Source organism: Pipistrellus kuhlii, unplaced genomic scaffold (assembly GCF_014108245.1).
Source record: "Pipistrellus kuhlii isolate mPipKuh1 unplaced genomic scaffold, mPipKuh1.p scaffold_m20_p_13, whole genome shotgun sequence".
Classification (NCBI taxonomy): domain Eukaryota; kingdom Metazoa; phylum Chordata; class Mammalia; order Chiroptera; family Vespertilionidae; genus Pipistrellus; species Pipistrellus kuhlii.
Window position 1 is genome coordinate 6664193 of NW_023425438.1, and position 21030 is coordinate 6685222.

At 41.3% G+C, this 21030-nt stretch overlaps 1 protein-coding gene across 7 annotated transcripts in view; it reads right to left on the bottom strand.

Moving 5' to 3' along the window:
• ITSN2 (intersectin 2) overlaps window positions 1-21030 on the bottom strand; it is an 87006-nt gene extending 65976 nt beyond the window's left edge. For 3 of the 7 annotated variants that reach the window (XM_045580502.1, XM_045580507.1, XM_045580506.1), the window contains exons 1-2: window positions 21010-21030; window positions 1751-1812 (exon numbers count right to left, since the gene is read on the bottom strand). In XM_045580502.1, the coding sequence (XP_045436458.1) occupies window positions 1751-1781 (31 nt within the window). In that variant the 5' untranslated portion in view covers window positions 1782-1812; window positions 21010-21030. Of the gene's footprint in view, window positions 1-1750; window positions 1813-20713; window positions 20772-20846; window positions 20951-21009 lie in introns of those variants that run through there. The other 4 variants (XR_004987333.2, XM_045580505.1, XM_036434717.2 and 1 more) reach the window with 3 other exon arrangements.

Consider the following 21030-nt stretch of genomic DNA (forward strand, 5'->3'; position numbering starts at 1 on the left):
AAATAAATGGATTTAAAAAAAATCTATAACCATCCTCTCTTAACAAGTTTTAAGATTAGATTTAAAAATAAAGAAACATATGTACTGAAGAACTAAAAACCTAAAATAGCTACACTACACACTTTCTAAATAAAGAAATACCACATTCACAGTAAAAAAAAAACAAACCCTACTTAGTTGGTCAGTTTATTATAAAATAAATAAATTAACATGTCACGATTCTTGTGACTAGGAAGGCAAGCAGTGTGGCTATAGACTGATTTACTACTATATGACTCTAGAAAAATGATGATGGTAAAACATGACAACAGCAACAAAGGATGACAAAGATGGAAGCAGCTCACCTTTCTTGAGCCCTGACTACCCTTCAGATACTTTAAACACAATAATTCATTGACTCCCACCAGTACCTTAAAATTGTGTATTATTAATATCCTCATTTTACAGGGGCGGAGACAAGAACCCGGTGAGTCCTGTGTCTGCACTGTGCTTAGGCCAACTGATATAAACAAGAGTTCCTATGGCATATTCTTGGTCACAAAAATGTCACCAAACTTCTAAATTAAGACCCAAAACACTTCTAATACTAAACACTGAAATAAATGTAGAGCCCTATATATTTATAAACGATTAATAAAACCAAAAAGAGAATTCTTTTCCAACTGGATTATTCCAGTTCAGGGCCCCGGTGGCTGGAGCCACTCTTGGCAGCTCAAGATACAAGGTGGGACCCACCCTAGACAGGATATCCTTCCACAGCAGGGCCACTCACACACACCCACACTCACTCAGACTGGGACCATTTAGACGCCCAGTTCACTTCACATGCATGTCTTTGGGATGTGGGAGGAAACTGGAGTCACCAGAGAAAACCCACCTAAACACGGAAGATCATGCAAACTCCACACAGACAGCGGTCCTGGATAGGAATCAATTTCCTTTTTCTCATCAACATTGAAATGTGAATTGAAAGGACATTATTTGAGGACCTGCTGTACTGCTTTCTATTATGTTCATTTTATTTATAAACCTACTTAACATGCTGAAGTTTATAACTAAACTGTTTTTTTAAAAAAATGTATTTTATTGATTTTTTACAGAGAGGAAGGGAGAGAGAGAGATAGAAATGTCGATGAGAGAGAAACATTGACCAGCTGCCTCTTGCACACCCCCTACAGGGGATGTGCCCGCAACCAATGTACATGCTCCTGACCGGAATCGAACCCGGGACCTTTCAGTCAGCAGACCGATGCTCTACCACTGAGCTAAACCGGTTTCGGCACTAAACTGTTTTTAATGCAAATTCCTTTGTATGGGGCATAGAAATTCTCAAATTTGTCAGAGCACATTATCACTATAATTATTGGCTTAATCAATTTACAATCATCCCATGCTATAAAAACCACCTTTAATATTCTCCTGCTTATAGCGCTCTGCTTTTTGTCCTCCAGTTTTATACATCAAACATAATAATATGGCTTTAAGTTATTCTTAAGCACACATTCCAGATGATACAGCAGAACATGCTTACAAGGAGTTGTGGGATTCGTAATATTCTAATAGAAGCTATATGCAGTGTTTTGAAATAGACTGCCCAAATATTTTCGATAAGAATACTCTTAGTTTAAAAAATACTTTAAGTTTTTCATTTTTACACTAAAAAATATCACAAAAGAATATTTTATAACCTCTACCCCCCCAATCTCATAACTTCTTTATCTTCCCACAAGCACAAAGCTGCTTTGCTTACCATTCATGGCTATGGGAAATTGAGCCATCATGCTCCTGTTTTCCTGGCTAGCTCTCAGCCATCTGCAACATAAAAACATGGTGCATTAATAATTCAACAAGGGCAGATGCAGCTCAGCGCGCCCCGCCCCACCTAGCAGTGGGAATGTCTGTCCCCTTCAGCTTACACTTCCAACAGAAAACCATGCAGAGATCTGCTGCTGCTGGACAGGCAGAATTTACATTTGGGAAAGGGGAGGAGATTTTGTTGGAGAATGGGTCTGCCTTTAAAATGGAACCATTAAAAACACACACAATCACATATTTAATAGCAAGCACTGATTAAACTCTCGGCATGAACTAATTTTGTAGAAATTAATTTGGGAAAGAGATAAGTTGTAAAGAGGCAAGAAATTATTTCAGAAAAATCAACTGTATAAATTAAATTTAAGAAAGAATGAAAGCTACATCACTCTTAAAAAAAAAAAAAATCCCCAAATGAGAAAAATCCCCAAATAAATATAGCATAGCTATTTAATCAAGTTCCACAGGTTTAGAAAAATGGTCTTGAAGTATGTTTTATTTAAACATAATTAAATGTGCTAGGTAAGTGCTCTGAACTTAAAGAGAGGAAATTCAGAAATTTAATAGCCCTGGGTTCAAATCCCAACTCTGCTATTTTCCTAGCTGTAATCATGGAAGAGTTATTTAACCTATTTTGAGTCTCAGATTCATCTGTAAAAATACTTTTCTGGAGTATTTTTTAAAGTATTAAACATAGTCCAGTACACTGCCTGACACACAGTGGGTTTTTAATAAATGGCTTTCTGGGTGCCCAGGAAGGAAGAGTGCAATATAAATCTGAACCCTAAATTTATGAATTTACTCAGAGTAAATTAAAACTTTTTTTGTAACTTTGTAGGAAAACACTACTATATTAAGAGACTACGCAGTAGCTCATCTATTTACTCAAATCACTTCAATATTAGTATTTTTAGAAGCCTAAGAAAAAGTGTTTGCACAGCCATCTGAACAAAGAGGCGCAAAGAGCTGCACATCATGGTGGATGGCGTCACCAGAGGAGCTGGCTGGTTAGCTGCCAAGAAGTGTTTACAAGGTCCTGTATCTCAGTGAAGTCAGTGTGCTCAAGAAGAAATATGACTCTATCAGTGTAACCCCCAAAAGTGAGTCACACAAACAAAAACACTGGCTTATAAATCCAAACTTTATTAATCGACAACAAGAAATTTAACAGCTTTATTTCCTCCTATAAAGCAAACCATCATCCACTAAACTGCGCAAAAGGACTTAATTGTGATTAGAATACTTAATGGCACCAGGCACAGACACTCTGATACATTTACCTACACAACAGGAATGAGCAAGAACTGGGTAAAAGGAATGGGCAATAAGGTTTTGGCACTGCCAATTTTGCTCGTGACTCCCAGCTTTTCTATATGTTACCACTGTATATCATCCTCCTCTCAGTGTTCACATTCTTTCTTTAGATGTTAGTAACCTTTACTGCAATGGAACTTTAAACCTGCTACCACACTTGACTTCACCTGTCACTATACTATTCTCAAGTAGGAGGAAATTTCACCCAAGCACAAGTTGATTTTCTTCACTTCTTCCTCAAAGGTAACATAAACCGTGGTGGGGTGGTCAGAAACCCCTTCAGGAGGTAATGTGTTGAGATCTAAAGAGTAAGAGATACTTATAATTGTAATGTTAAGAACCTTGAATTGGAACCTGTGGTTGACAAGGCATTTTAAAAGGTTTTAAGAAGAGGGGTAGAGCCCGAAACCAGTTTGGCTCAGTGGTAGAGCATCGGTCTGCAGACTGAAAGGTCCCAGGTTCAATTCCGGTCAAGGGCATGTACATTGGTTGCGAGCACATCCCCGGTGGGGGGTGTCCAAGAGGCAGCTGGTCGATGTCTCTCTCTCATCGACGTTCCTAGCTCTCTATCTCTTTCCCTTCCTCTCTGTAAAAAATCAATAAAATATATTATTTAAAAAAAGAAGGAAAAAAAAGAAGAGGGGTAGAGTCGGATATCACGTAAGACAATTGATTGTGAAGAAAAGGGCACACCTGAAGCAGGGAGTCAGTTAGGAAAGAGGGAGAACAGTATCTGGTACCTGATCTGGAATAGTGGCAGCAGAAACAGAGAAGATGGGATGAATTGGAGAACAATGAATGGTTTAATAAAAGGTAGAACTCAGGGACTGATTAGATTATGGAGTAAAAGGAATCACAGAGATGACTCTCAGAATTATGGTTTGTGAGACTGGGTGAATTGCCACCAACTTAAAAACAAAAACCAAAAACATGAACACAGAAGGAAGTCTCATAAACCAAGTTATGACTACATCTTTAAATACAGAATTCTACAAACAAGCACATTTTTACTTCCCCAATTTTAAATTATCATAAGTAATGGTAAACCAAAATACATCATATGCCTGCTAAGAAACTATTTCCTTATAGAGATGCAGGGCCCCTATTTTAGCAGGTCTCTGTAATTGAGAGAGATAATTTTAAATTGCAGGAGAAAATCCTCGAAGCACTACCTGCAATGCATTTTAGAACTGCATAAAAACATGTAAAATACCAAAGATCATTTGGAGAAAAAGCAGACTTAAAAAAGACAAATAAGGAATAGCATTCCAGAGTCACAAAGCCTTAATTAGTTAGATAATCTACCTTGTCATTATGTATTCTATAAATATAACAGAATACTACTTAATAAGCACACGTATAATCCTTAAATAAAATCAAAGAATGAACCAAATAATATAATGAACAGGGAGGGCAAATCCTTTCCTAGTTACTACATTGTACTGTAACATGGACACATGGATGGATGGAACATCTGACTGACAATGATAACATCTGAATAACGTAAGTTGTTGGAACCAATAAGCTTTTAAAACATACCATTTCATATCTCTTGCATTTATATCAACTCTGCCCTGTTGTAGAATAATTACCTCATGTTTAACAATTCTTATCTATTTGCAGAGAAATAACAATTGAAAATTTTAAAAATGTAACATGTATATTTTATTTTTAAAAAGTAAAACTGTTTTACTTTGTGTAGTCATAACAATTACCATTTGCAAAGTCTTTAGTTACTATGTGTCATGCTCAATATTCATTGAGAACCCAGTATGTTCTAGGTTTTATACAAGGAGCTTCAGACAAAGAGGAACTTACAGACTAGTCCCGAGGTTGACAAACTGCAGCTCATGAGCCACATGCAGCTCTTTGGCCCCTTGAGTGTGGCTCTTCCACAAAATACCATGGCCTGGGCGAGTCTATTTTGAAGAAGTAGCATCAGAAGAAGTTTAAAAAATCTGGCTCTCAAAAGAAATTTCAATCGTTGTACTGCTGATATTTGGCTCTGTTGACTAATGAGTTTGCCGACCACTGGACTAGTCCACCAGGACCAGATACTGCTAGATCCCTTTGACAATACAAAAAATCCTCACAATATTGCAGCAAGGCAGATGACATAGTACTTATTTCATAGATGAAGAAATGAAAGGTTAAATGACTTTCCTAACTTCTGTAAGTGAAGAAGCCAGTATGTAATAATCCCAAATCTGTCTAATTCTAAAGCCCATGAATTTCCAGTGGGCTCTATCTGCCTCTTTCTCTCTTATGGACAATAATTAATGACAAGTGAGTGGGTTCCTGCAAGCAGTAGGTCAACTTAATGCTGGCCCCTTTGTAGGGGAGAAGAAAAACAAGTCAGAGAGTCTGCATCCGTCACGTACACAGTGTAGGGAGTGCTAATTATTGCTTGTCTCTGAGTATAACCTTTTGAGAGGAAGAAAAGGGTAAGCAGCATCTCCCAAGTTACATGTCTGAAGCCTGTTTCAGGCACATGTGATGGAAGGCAGCATCCAACAAACACCTCTCTGCTCCTTGGAGGGGGTATCATGTAATGATGGGCAACACTGGCAGCTTCCGTTATCATATAATTTAATCACTGTTAATTACCTATGGCTTTAGAATATTTATGTGAAGATTTTCTTGCTTACTATAAATTGAGAACTGGTATTGTTACCTTTTTGAATAAGATATGTATGGTAGAAAACAGGAATAAGGCAAAAAAGACTATTTCTGATTTAATGTAATCCAAATGCAATTTGGAGAATGTGGGAAATATATTCATACTAAGGTACAGATAAGTAGAAATGCTTGAATAGGAGTAGGAAATCCTTCTGCTACAAAAGGTCAATGAGACCCAAAAGAAAAGAAAAAATATATAGGCATTATAAATGAAAAGTAGCTCAATTAAAGTTGGATATTTTGAGTAGAAGCACTGAATTACAGAAGTCATGAATTACAGAGTCTGGAATGCTATTCCTTATTTGTCTTTTTTAAGTCTGTAATTACATTATTGAGTCCAAACCCTCAATTTTCAAGATGTAAAAACTAAGAGATTTGTACAAGCTCAGACTCAGTAGCAAAACTGGTCCTAGAAACCTCATCTCTTATGTCCAATATCCTGTTTTGTACAATAGTTTCCCGACTTCCCTGATCATATAACCTGGGTGGGACATTTACTATTTCTACAGATTCTGAGGCCTATCATAGGAGATTGTGACTAAGAAGATCATTATGTGAATGAGGGTATGACCCTCCAAAATGTTCTTCCTGCCTTGAGACCCGTAAAAGATAAAATGGAGCCACTTTAAAAGGGAGCCAGAGCTTCATCCCAGAGGAGCTGCCTTACAAGTTTTATGCCTCAAACCTACAGGTGATTAAAACAAGGCACAATAAACTCTGGATTGGGCCTAAAGCAACTCTGTGTCCCAAAGAAACTTCTTCACCTGCATTTTGAAACTGCAAAAAAGCATGTAAAATACCAGAGATCACTTGGAGAAAAGCAGACTTACGAAAGACAAATAAGGAATAGCATCCCAGTCACAAAGCCTTAATTAGATCATCAACCTAGTCATCATGTATTCCGTAAATACAATAGAATATGGTCAATAATCCTACATAATAAAAGGCTAATATGCAAATAGACCAAATGGTAGGACAACAGGTCGCTATGATGCACACTGACCACCAGAAGGCAGATGCTCAACGCAGGAGCCAGGCTCGTGGCTGGCAAGCACAGTGGCAGTGGGGGGAGCCTCTCCCATCTCCCTGGAAGCGCTATGGATTTCCAACTGCCAGCTTAGGACATCCTTCAGTTGGACATCCATCAGTTGGACATCCTCCAAGAGCTCCTGGACTGTGAGGGCACAGGCTGGGCTGAGGGACCCCCTACGTGTGTCCACCCCCCTACTCCCGCACTGAGGCATGAATTTTGTGCACTGGGCCTCTAATATTATAATAATTATATATGGTGTCAGATGGGTATAAACTTACCAGGACTATTACTTTATAAGTTATATAAATGTCTAATCACTACATTGTACACCTGAAACTAATATAATATTGTACAGCTACTGTAATTTAAAATTTTTTAATTAAAAAAAAAATAAAGCAGATGGGATTGAAAACTAAAAACATTGTTTGGAATTAGCATCACTATGTTAGCATATCTGCATCAATAGAAATACCTTCCTTCTATTGATGTAATTGTTTCCCAACTCATTCTCAGAAATACTTTTTGCCTTTATTTGTGCTTCTACCTGAATCAATGCTCTCTGAATAGCTATTCTTTGATCTCAAATAAATGCTTGTTGCCTTCCATTTTGGCCTCTTAATTTTGGTTAACAGTCCCTTCCACAGGTCTATTAGTTTTGTGTGTCCATTTCCCCCCCCAAAAAAAACCCAAAAAACAAAAAACAACACAACACATCCATTAATGTCCCTCTCCTGCTTAATTTCATCAATTAATTACAAGTTAAAGCTCAAACTTCTTAGTATAAAATATGGCATCCTACAGAATCTCAACCCAATCTACCACATACATGTCTAGACTTCCCCTTGATGTCTTAAGTATACCAACCTTTGAAACAATATTTTTCACTTCCCTATTCCTTTTTAAAGAGCCTTTTCCTGTCAATCACTACTTCTTTATCAGTCTTCAACTCCCAACTCGAATGTCATCTCTTTTGTTTTTTAAATTGATTTTAGAGAGAGGAAGGGAGAAAGGTAGAGAAACATCGATGTCAGAGAGAAACATCGATTGACTGCCTTCTGCACACACTTCAACTGGGGATGGAACCTGCAACCTGGGTATGTGCCCTGACCGGGAATCAAACCCTCCACAGGACGAGGCTCCAACCAGCTGGGCCATACTGGTCAGGACTCACCTCTATTTTTTTTTAAAAATATATTTTATTGATTTTGTACAGAGAGGAAGGGAGAGAGACAGAGAGTCAGAAACATCGATGAGAGAGAGTCATCAATCAGCTGCCTCTTGCACACCCCCTACTGGGGATATGCCCGCAACCAAGGTACATGCCCTTGACTGGAATCGAACCCGGGACCTTTCAGTCCCCAAGCCGACGCTCTATCCATTGAGCCAAACCAGTCCCGGCTCACCTCTATTTTAAAAGGCTTCTGTCCCACCAGGTAGCTGGTCACTGTCTGCTCGGTATGTCCACACATGTATTCATCCAATAATAGCTTCATTTATCACACTGTATTTCAATTTCACGTTTCACATGTTTGTCTGTTTATTTGTACTGGGCAGAGACCATTTTTATTTACCACTTTTATGTCTAATGCCTAAACCAGATTTCCTAGAGAAAATGTTCAATAGATGTTTGTAGAACAAATAAATTGGGTAAATGAGTAACATGGTTGGGATGTAAAAAAAAAAAAAAAGCAAACAAAGCAAGTGAAGCATGGAGAAAGGCAATGTTGAGTTGAATATTATACCAAAGAAACTGGTAGGAGAGCAGAGCAGGCCCCAAATTTCTTCCTTGAAATTCTGCAGGCATCAGAGCTGTGGGTTTTAGACCAAACTGTCCCTTGCAACATGGCCCTTCTGTAACTTGTTTTTCTTTTTCTTTGAAGTATACTTTTAGAGATAAAGATTTATTTCCCATTGAATTTTGACAGCCTTACAGTGGGAGGAAAGAAAGACTTAGACTTTTCAATTATACTTTGAATCATGCTGGTAAGTTTAAATAAATTTGACTGAAGGTCTGACATTCAAAAGTAAGATAATCAAGTTCCTGAGAGCATATCTTGTAAAACTTTCTCCAGTCCTCCTCCACTCTACATCCTAAGTACACAGAGCCGACTCTCGAAAGTTGCCGATTAGTGGAGAAAATGTTCCTTCTTCATCTGATTCCCAAGGAGATCAAGATCAGTTCTAAGAAAGGATGATTGGAGCAGAATTACCTACTTCTTTATAGTTTCTACAGTAAGATTAAATTTACAGAGCACACACATTATTCTCCGTACCTATTCTTTTCACTCACCTACTTATTTATTCATCAAACATGGATAGTCACTATAATATAAGGATTTAAAGAATGCTATGAGCTAAAGGAGGAGGGTTGATGGGGACATCTATAATAGTGTAAACAATAAAAAAAAAGGGGGGGGGGGAGAATACTATGAGAACCCAGAGGACAGAACTAATACTACTGGAAGGTAAATCAATGCACACAGTACTTATCATAAAGGAGGTAATATCTGTGAAAGAATCATTTAACAGGGTCAATGGCAAATTAAGTGGATTCTAAGTATTTTTGGAGTGAAGGACATTGTGTGTGTGGATAGGCACATTAACAAAGAAAGGAAAAGTATCTGAACCTTAAGGTAAAAAGAAAGTACAATAGCCAGTATAACAGAACCTTTCCCATTGAAAGAGAATGTGACTTGAGAGTGATGTGATTTCAAAGAACTCACTTACCATAACCATGAGCGTTAGAAGCGAACTTAAGAAACCCAGTAGTTTTGAAATGTGCTCCTTGGCGTTCTAGAAATTTCAAGGAGATAACAACAGAAGAGGAGTAGGGAGGAAGAATGGAGGACTGGGAGAGGATAGCAACTTCAATGAAAGTAGCTGTTTTTGTGTTTTACATATAGAAGCTTATCTATATTTTACCTTATGATTAAAAAAAAAGTTAAACAACATACTGAATTCATCTCCATTTTAGAAACAAAGAGAAACTAAAGCAATGAAGTTAACTTGTCAGGAGAACACAATTTAAGGAACAAAGTACATAATACTATTGATTTTGAACTTCACTGTGTAGATCATGGAGAGCCAGTATTTAAAGCACAGTCTATGTTTGAGCTAGAGAGCCAGTTTGGAAGTCACGAGGGACTGGGGATAACTGTCATCATGTTCAAGAATGACATTATCCAGAGAAAGCATATGTAAGAAACAAGAACCCGGTCTTTTAAAGGCAGAGGAAGAAGATTCTGACAAACAGTATAGGAAAGGAACTGGATTTGAGTGTTTTGAGACAGGGCACCAGTTATGAAGTAACTAGCATAATCCAAGTGGTGAGAATTTGAATTTGAGCAATAAAAAAATACTGTGTTTCTCATGTATAAGATGCCCCCATGTATAAGACACCTACCACTTTTCCAACCCAAATTAAGAAATCAATATTTTAAGCATTTTGTTGGTTTCCTCTTAAGGCCTTCTTCTTTTTTGGCACCTTAAGGAATTGTTCTTTCTGTTTTCTCCACTCAGTGGGAGGAGGTCCACATTGTCTCTCTGCAGCTCTATGTCCATGCTCTTTTGCATAGCTGATTACATTCAGTTTGAATTTTGCAGAGTAAGACAATGGCTTACTGGTACTTATCTTTTCTCTAGAGGCCCAGCGCATGAAACCTGTGCATGGGTAGGGTTCCTAGGCTGGCCCAAGATCAGGGCCCATCTTCCCCGGCTGCCGGCAGCCAGCACCGCCCCTCACCACTGCCGGTTGCCCTCTGTGTGTGGGGAAGCTAGTGGGTGATTGGGGCCCTTTTCACACCCATGTTGGCCTGGAGCCCCTGCATCCGCTGCCACCCACTTCCAGCTCCCCATTCCCCATCAGGCAATCAGTCTGCCGGCCAGGGGGAGGGACCGAGGGGTCGACCGGCTGGCAGGCCCTGTATGGGCGATGGGGGCTTGCGGGCTGGGGGCGCTCCTGCATTGAGCGTCTGCCCCCTTGGTGGTCAGTGTGTGTCATAGTGACTGGTCATTGGCCATCCAGAACGCATATATATAATTTTTTTTTCTTTTTTTACATTTTTATGAGCTCAGAACGCTCTGGTACCTATTGCATTTTGTGTACTCTCCACCTCCACCTCCAATTACTGCATCAGCTGCTGGCAGTAACAATAAGGCTCATGATTGGAGGAACTGTTGACAAGGTATGGGCAGCTATGCACCAAATCGGCTCCCCCTTCGGCTGACTTCCATGTATAAGACGCCCCTCCAGTCTAACAATTTTAGAAAAAAATAGTGTCTTACACTCGGAAAAATACGGTAGGCATTTCAGAGTAGGAAAGGATGGGATTTTCTGCCATGTGGTAGAAGTCCACATGCACCCCACACGCAATGGACTGAGGAATACAAACTAAACTAGCAGATGCTGGACGGGGCTGTGTGTAAAGACTGGGCAGAGGCCTTACTTCTCGCTGCTGAAGAGACTGGACTTTTCCCATGGTGGGGTGAAGGAAAACACGGCGGTTTACTCCCACTGAAATCAAGATCATTCTTCCTGCTGTGCGAGTTTTAGCAAGTTCCATTTCTTGCAACATCACAAGAACTCCACTTCCACTGGTAACATGTAGGGATGAGGAGAGCACCCACTGATAACGTTACTACTGTTATTTCAACTATAACAGTTAATTTGAAATCACTGAACTGATACAATACCGCTTGTACAGATTACTAATAAAAAGGACATGTTTTTCTTTCATCAATATTTGAGAAAAGGGTTACTATTGTATTATTTCTACCTAGAGGTGTAGGGACCCAAATCCACACAACATATCAAGACTTAAAAGCTCTGAAGAAGATAACTCTTCTATATAAAGTCAGTTCTTAGTTCTAGATCTGTAACTTTGCATCTCCAGTTTACAATGTTTAAATATAAATTATAAGTTTGGACTTTATAAACATTAAATTTAGCTTATAAAGAAGTCATAGCCCTAGCTGGTTTGGCTCAGTGGATAGAGTGTTGGCCTGCGGACTGGAAGGTCCCAGGTTCGGTTCCAGTCAAGGGCACAGGCCCAGGGTGTGGGCTCGATCTCCAATGGGGGGAGGGGGCAAGGGGAGGGCTCGTGCAGGAGGCAGCCAATCAATGACTCTCATCATTGATGTTTCTCTCTCTCTCTCTCCTTTCCTCTCCGAAATCAATAAAAAATATATTAAAAAAAAAAAAAAAAAAAGAGGTCATTGCCGAAACCAGTTTGGCTCAGTGGTAGAGCGTCGGTCTGCGGACTGAAAGGTCCCAGGTTCGATTCCGGCCAAGGGCATGTACATTGGTTGCGGGCACATCCCCAGTAGGGGGTGTGCAAGAGGCAGCTGGTCGATGTTTCTCTCTCATCATGTTTCTAACTCTCCCTCTCCCTTCCTCTCTGTAAAAAATCAATAAAATATATTAAAATAAATAAATAAATAAATAAATTAGATAAATAAAAAGAGGTAATAAAAGAACAGAAATAGTAAACTAACACTGAAATAGTAAGTACCTCAATTATATTGAAGATTTAAATTAAACCTATTTTTAAAAGAATTAGTCAACAACTCTGAACAAGACAATTCACCCACACAAAGGGGGAAAAACGCTTAAGAATAGATTGTGATTCAGCCCCTCACTGCTATGAGGGGGGAGGGGAACCAGCTATTTGGCCTATTTTCTACTATCTCCTGTCAGGACCAAATATTAAAGCAAAACTATTTATTTGACTTTAAAGTACAGAGGGAGCTGAGGCCGGTTTGGCTCAGTGGATAGAGTGTCGGCCTGTCAACTGAAAGGTCCCAGGTTCGATTCCAGTCAAGGGTATATACATTGGTTGCGGGCACATCCCCAGTGGGGGGTGTGCAGGAGGCAACTGGTCGATGTTTCTCTCTCATCCATGTTTCTAGCTCTCTATCCCTCTCCCTTCCTCTCTGTGGAAAATCAATAAAATATATTTTTAAAAAATAATATAAATAAGTAAATATGGGAAATGCCTTATTTATGAAGATATTCACTATGGTTATTATTATTATAGAAAAAATTGGAAATGAGAGTCCAACAATGGGGGAATAAACTGAGCCAATTTATTATCCTGCACTTAAATCATATTAATGATATGTGAATATATTTCAGTAAACCTATTTTTTAAAAAAACAAGTTCAGCTAGACCATGTAATAACATGGAAACTGGTTATATTTTTTATAATTTAAAATGTATGACATAATGCGAAATGTACTTATTATGAAAATAATAACCACAGCCAACAATCAGTTACCAAAAGCCAAGCCCTACACTCAGGTCTTTACATGTTATCATTGCCTTCATCATTATCAAGGGCATCCTAAAAGGGTCAAGGCCTGGCCCAAGACAAATAACATTTTAAGGGAACCCTCACTACAAAAATTTTCATAGTGCCCTTGAGAATGGTAAAAAATTGTTTTTGAAATTGAATTTTAATTATTTCAGAAAAGAAAGGAACAGTGCTTCTGAATCGCCCCCTCTCTCCATACATAATCCACAGCAGACACTTAGCTAACCAAAAGAAAGGCCCAATAGTTAGTGTTCCATTTATGGAGAATTTATTATGAGAGGGTCACTCTAAACATACATTATTTCTTCATCCCCATAGCAACCCTATGGATAAATTATTATTATGAAATCTTTACTTTTAAAAGAAGAGAAAACTGAGGCTGAGATTATTATACTCACAAAGCTAATAAAAGGTAAAGCTAGAACTGAAATCTCAATCAGACAGCAAAAGTCATGTTTCTAGCTACAATGTTGTACTGTAAAATATGTAATATATATTCATACACATTATAGTTCACACTAATAAAAGAGAAACATGCAAATTGACCTACCCTTGTGACACCAATCAGGAGTATGCAAATTAACCCAACAAAGATGATGGGTTAATTTGCATACACAAGCACCGAGTAGCCAGGGGCATCCCACACCCCCACAGCAGCTCCAGGCTGGAGCGAAGGTGGTGAAAGCAATTAGTGGAAGAAGGCCCATTGTTGCACGAATATTCATGCTTTGGGCCTCTAGTATATATACATACGTGTGTGTGTGTGTGTGTGTGTGTGTGTGTGTGTGTGTAAACAAAGACAACAAAGAGATTGTTAGGAGACACCAGAAAGTTAATGTCCCCTGGCCAGTTGCTCAATGGTTAGAGCACCCACGGATCGAAGGGTCACAAGGTTCCATTCTGCAGGTTTGATTCCCAGCCAAGGGCACATACCTCAGTTGCAGGTTCCTAAGCCCTGGTAGGGGCATGTGCAGAAGGCAGCCAATCAATGTGTCTCTCTCACATCCACATTTCTCTCTCCCATTCTCCCCCTCCTCCCTCCTCTACCCTCTCTCTAAGTATCAATGGAAAAATAAATACTTGAGTGAGAATTAAAAGAAACACACACCAAAAAATATGGTTGTCACTGGTTGCTGGACATAGAATGACTATTTCCTCCTACTTTTTTCTCCCACTTTACAATTTTTTTTTCATTCAGCATGTATTATTTCCAAAATGAAAAAAAATCTAACTTTAATGAGAAATAAAATTAAGCTCAAAGAGAAAAGAGGGTTGAAAATATTTATTTTAAATGACAAATACATATATTTAAATGACAAAAAATATATTGTTGATATATAGAGTGCTCACCCATTCTTCTTTAAGACCAGCAGGCAGTATACCTCAAAATTAAAAGAAGAATGTCTTTTATCATAGCTAGAAGAACAAGAACATAATGAAGACTGGAGAGAAAAGGAGAGGTCTAATCACATGTCTTAACAGTCAGGAAAAGATGTGAGTGGCACCTGAAGTGGCCAAAGACAAAAACTTCAGGATTTATTCTCTGCCTCAGGCTTCCAGTATGCCCACACCATCAATTCATCACACTTCTCCAGGCATTTTAAAATCTTATCAAGATTACATCAGGGCCCTCCAAATTTCCCCATTATACTGGAAAAAGGGGGAAGTCAGATGAGAAATTGAGCTAGTTCATAGGATAAGAGATCTAGAAGGAAAATTAAAATATTCTGAACACTAAAAAAAGGACTGGAGTGAAAGAGGGATTTATTTCATCAGGCTCTTTCCAGAGGCAAGATTAACCCTTTGCACTCCGCTGTCCCCTCTCAGGGGACATCGGAATTCTAGCATATCACTCGGATGTCCCCTCTCAGGGGACGTTGCAGTTTATTAGTGATTACGGGGAATTGAGTTAATTCAACGCACGTGTCCGCCGCAAAGTAGCGTCGAGTAGCTGGTAGCCAATGTCCAGAATGGTTCGGAGTGCAAAGGGTTAATAATCCTCAAAACTACTCTAAATCACATGCTGCTCCCAGAATGGGAGATTTCCACATCTGTTTCCATTCAGTTTTAGTCTCTGGGTCCCTCCCTCCCTCCCTTCCTCCTTCCCAATTGGCCAGTTCCAATGTTACTTCCTCTACATAAGTTTCTCTATTTCATTATTTCTTGGAAGGCTGGTTCTCTTTTTGATATCACCAACATACCAGGTGTGCCTTTAATTCAAATCCATAAATATTTACCGAGTCATCACAGGTGTAACACCTGTATAAAATGAATTAGAGTGAGGAGTACAGAAGAGGACTTAGACCAAAACTTAGAATTCCATACATGCTACAGGTATAAAGGACAGAATGCGGGCACCTACCTTTTCCTTAAGCCACTAGAAAGTTGTTAGGTGAGCAATCCCAGAAGAAATGACTCTTAAACTCAGTAATGTAGAACTAAAACATAGGTATAAACCAGAAGGCTAGGAAGAGAAGAGATTTTTAAGAATTGGGAGCAGAAATGGGCAAACACAGAGGGAAAAGCCATGTGCGAATTTAAGACAATACCAGAGAACTTGATAAATGGAGCTAATAATAGCACCTACTTCACAGGGATGTGGTAAAAATTAAATGAGTTAATAAATATAATGAATTAAAATAGTGCTATACATAGGAGGTACTATAAAAATCTATAAACAAAACTAAGAAACAAACTTGGAAAAAAATTTACACCTATATGGCAAAGAGTTGCTAATTAATAAACTTTTTTTTTTTTTTTAATGAGAGAGAGAGAGAGAGAGAGAGAGAGACAGAGAGAGACAGAGAGAAACATCGAAAACACTGATCTGTTGCTCCCAGACCAGGGATGGAACCAGAAACCTAGGTATGTGCCCTGACTGGAATCGAATCCGCAAGCTTTTGGCATAGGGAATGACAATCCAACTAACTGAGCCACCCGACCAGAGCAAGAGATGAACATGCCAATGCAGTGAGAAGAAGCCCCTTCTTCTCCCATTCAGGTTTTCAGCACTTACCACAAAGTGCGAAAATTGATGCTACACATGCATCCCTAGCCTGCAAATTCTGGCAAATTTCAGTAATCTTGAAGTTCTCACTCATATTCACTAAAAGTATTTTACACTTGTTAAGTGTTACATAAGTTGTGAGATTTATTAACTTGACCTACTTAATTCTTATTTATTATGCAGTTTTTCTTTGTTTTTTCTGCCCCTGAGGATACTTTTTCCATTGATTTTTTTAGAGAGTAGAAGAGCAAGAAGGAGGTGAAGGAGGGAGGGGGGAGGGAGAGAAACATGGATTGGTTGCCTCCTGCACTTGCCTGGGGCAGGAATTGAACCTGCAACCCAGGTACTTGATCTCGTATTGAACCTGAATGAGCCACACAGGCCAGGCTATGCAGTCATTTTTAGGTGAGAAGGAGTAATAGGGTGGTGAGAAGTGTCCAAATGACTATCCCAAAAAGAAATGATAAAGCAAGTTATCAGGGTCCTCCAAACTGTCAGAGCAAATACTGCTGGGTTCTTATCTATTCTGCATCTGCAGTTGACACTGCCCACTATTCTTCTTTCTTTTGACACTGCTACCATTCTTGACCAGTCCCGACCATTATTAATCTCACACTAGTCAAGCCCTCCGTCCACTGAAAAGTGGAAATTATTTAAGCACCTGGATTCCAGAGGTTTTGAAGAGATAATCTGGAGTATAGTTTCTTTTACAGAACATTTCTTCCTTTAGGTTATATTTTTGGTGTCCTCCTTCCACCCTCCTTCCCCAAATTAGGAGAATTCAAAGGACAAATTCTTTGTTGGATAAGATTGGGGGACAGTTCTACTCTATTTTCCAGCCTTCTTATATGGGTTACTTTGAGGTAACACTAAAACTTAGGAGCAAAAAACTAATTTATTTTCCAGTCACTAGGTTAAAAAAGACACACACACACACACACGCTAATTTAGTTTGAAGTTTCTCATTAAAGCAAATTGGAATAGTAACAGGTATCATTTCTTAATATTAAGAATAAGAATCCATATTACATACTACAATAGTAAGGCATAAGCAGTTATTATCATCCCCACTTTAGAGTTGAGGAAACCAGCTTATAGAATTAAAGTAAGTTTCTCAAAGTTATACAACTATTTGGTGTTGGAGCTGGGAGCTTGAAAGTCTGTATCCTATCTACTATAGTAATGAAAACAAAATTTTATTAAACAGCGTGTCCTTTTCTAAAATTAATATGTAGGAGTGAAGAAGATGATCTAGAAAACATAAAACAGTTGCTTCAATAAAACAAGTTAAATGTCTACCATCTGGTAATGCATCCCTCAATGTCTACCATAACCATTGCTGAACAGCTCCACAAGTAAATAAGTCACTCAGTGTCCTGATATACTGTGAAATTATTTTTAAGTGAATTTCTCAAAATACTGCTACACATTGCAAATGAAATATGTTGCCCTCTTAGACTTGTAAAAATACATTATTTCCTGATGTATTCTCTGTCCTATTTTTGCTCCGTTTCCTCCCTTCCTCCCCCACTTCCTCTCTGCTTTCAGATCCTTAGACCAGGTTCCTCCTTCTCAACAGTACCTACAGGCACACTCTAAATAACAGGACTCTCACGTGAGACACTGTGCTCCGTAGTTATAAGATGGCATAAAGTAAAAATTGAACTCAAGTAAAAAATACAGCATTTCTCTTGCATCTTCAATTTTAGATCTATTCATTTACAGAATTCTAAACATTTTCCTACATCACACTTGGATTCCTACCTTCAACAATTAGCACACGAAAAGAGTATGCCTTTCTTTTTAGCCTTTCTTCAAAAGCAGTTATCCCACAATTTTTTCCAGAAATAAGGTATTAAAAGATCTGAACACATAAGCCAAAGAGAGAGAGAGAGAGAGAGAGAGAGAGAGAGAGAGAGAGAGAGAACAAGCAAATGTACTGTTAGATGGTAATAAATATACCACATTTTTAGTAATGTAATTAGCTTATTCTGAATAATATTCAGGACAATTCTAAAACTCAATACAAATGCTTTAAAAGTATATACAGTATATATATAAAAAGTAAGTATATAAAAATGGTAGTTACTTACCAATGGACTAACATGTACTTTCATTCATTTACTCAACAAATAGTTATTGCCTGTCCAAGTAACATTGAAAAACAAACACATTTCTGAACGAAGATGAGTAGACCAGATAACAGCACAGGTGCTGCAGCTGGAAGGGCCTGGGTTTGAAACCCTGGCTCTGGTACTTACTGGCTCAGAGACCTGGAGTAGTCAGCTAACCTCCAGGTTAACATTTCACTTACCTATCTGATGGGAGGGAAATAAGTGCTCAGAGTGCTTGTAAGCTTTAAAGGGTTATGTGAAACAGCACAGGGCCTAGCATGCGGTTAAGTGTCAAGCACGGCATATATATATATATATATATATATATATATATATATATATATATATATATATATATCTCATACATTACATATTATATATATATTATACTATATATAATAAACATGTAAAATATGACGGGCATGGAAAATATATTTCAATACTGAAAAATGTCATTAATGGAAACGGCCAATAAATAATTCTGCCTTAGTAGAAAGATGGAAATTTGTTTAAGTCTACTTTAAAGACGTATTAAAAAGAAAAATCCTAGGTTACATAAGAAAATTTCAACTTTTATTTTAAAAAAGAGAAATATTAAATATATAGGACTGAAATGGCCAAACAATAAAGAAAGAAAAGGCAAATCATTTTCTTGAGAGGCATGAAGAAAACCTTGAAAGCTGCTGGGTTTGAGCGATGGGTGTATGGTGGTTCCTTATACTATTCTCTTTTTATGAACATAAAAAAATTCCAAACTATAATTCCAATCCCAGAGCATACCTACCACATTTCTTCACAGTCAAGCGAGGTCAAGGTGTTTTGCCTTGAAATATGCTGAACTAACAATAGCACTTCCCTGCTCAATAATTCAGTACGGGGCAGGTTTTCTCAGCCAATTCTACCTTTCCTTCTAAAGGTGAGCAAGAGGAACAAGTACATGCATTAAAGGCTAACAAAACAAACAAACAACAAAAAAGAGGCAAGCTGTCAGTCGCTTATTTATATTACATTAAAACAGCGGCGCTGCACATTTCCCCACGTCCTTCCAAAACATGACATTCTGCTTGCTGAGCTTTTAAAAAACAACTTCCACTTCATATACTTTCGAAATGACCAGGGATAGACGGCAACCACATCTCCATAAAGCTGGGGGGAGGGGGAATTAAAAGGGAATCGTAGGCACAAAAATCCCACACAAACAAACAAACAAACAAACACCCCCCCTCTCCCCCCAAAAGGCGTGCACGGCAGAGCTGCTCCTCTCTAACATCCGCAGGCAGCGTTCCTACTCTACACAAGGGCCGGTGCTTCTGGACTGCGTTTAGGTTTTGTCACCGATGAGCAGCTTAGGACACCGGCGCGGGGAGAGGCAAGCCGTCCTCTTAAGCGGCTTAGGGGGCCGCAGCCCGGAGCCCAGGGCTCCCCATGGAGCCGGAGCCGCAGAGCCCCCGCCACCCTCTCCTGTTCCCGGGAAGCGCGTCCACGCCGGTAATCACGAACCAGAGCACCGAGCAAAGCCTTCATATACACGTGTGTGTGTGTGTGTGTGTGTGTGTGTGTGTGTGTGTGTGTGTGTGAACCCTGGTTCCTACCCTAAAGCGGTCGCCTCCTGTCCACAATGATGTTCCCAATCCATCATTCGTACGAGTCTCCGGGGAAGCCCAGCCGCCACCGGAGATCCTTTAGCCAGAAAGCCCGGCGCCTCCGACACCGCGCAGCCTCCCGTGCCTGCGCCTCGGGCTGCCCGGCCGTCCCGCAGGCAGGCGGGCGTCCTTCTAACCGCAACCGAGCAGCAGCGGCGGCCCTCACTCCGGCCCCCCGGCGCCCCGGCCCCCCGGCCCCCCGGCGCCCCGGCCCCCCGGCCCCCCAGCCCCCGGCGCCCCGGCCCCCCAGCCCCCCGACCGCCCGGCCCCCCGGCGCCCCGGCTCCCCGGCCCCCGGCCCCCGGCCCCCCGGCCCCCCGGCTCCCCGGCCCCCGGCCCCCGGCTCCCCGGCGCCCCAGCCCCCCGGCCGCCCCTGACCCCCGACCGCCCGGCCCCCGAACCCCTGCCCCCCGGCCGCCCGGCCGCCCGGCCGCCCCGGGATGCGGCTCGCGGGCTCCGCACCCGGATCCCCGGGGAGGGAAACCGACTCCGCGAAAACAGAGCGGGTCCCCGGGGAAGCGCGGGCCCCCTCCCCGGAGGGGTCTCTCTGCCGGGACCCCGGAAGCTGCCGGGGGGCAGCCGCCCGGGCCTCGGCGCCGCCGCCGCACCTGCCGGGAGAGGCCGCGGCCGGGAGTCCCGGGCCCGGCGCCGGGCATCCCCCTCCCCCGCCCCCGGCCGCCGGCGGGGCCGGAACCGGCTCCGGAGTGTCCGCCTCCCGCCCGGGCCTCGCTCGGGGCAGCCCGGCCCGGGGCCCCCAGGCGGAGCGCGGCCGCCCCATCCCGCCGCCCGGCCGCCCGCACCTGCCGGCCCCGCCGCCGCCTCACCCACCGGCGCCTCCGCACGGCGCAGCGCGACCCCCGACCCCCGACCCCTGACCCCGGCCGCGACCCCGGCCCCGGGACCCCGCCGACCCCGCCCGGCCGCCGCGCGAACCTGTTGCGCAGCCTGTCAGCGCGGCCCGGCGCCGCTCAGCCCCGCGACAACATGGCGGCCGCGGCCTCCGCAGGAAGCCGGGGGCGGAGGCGGCGCCGGGCGGCGGACGGCCCTCCCCTGCGCCCGCGCCCCCTCCCCCGCCCGGCGGCCGGCGGCGGCTCACCTGCGGCCCCGCCGGTCCCGC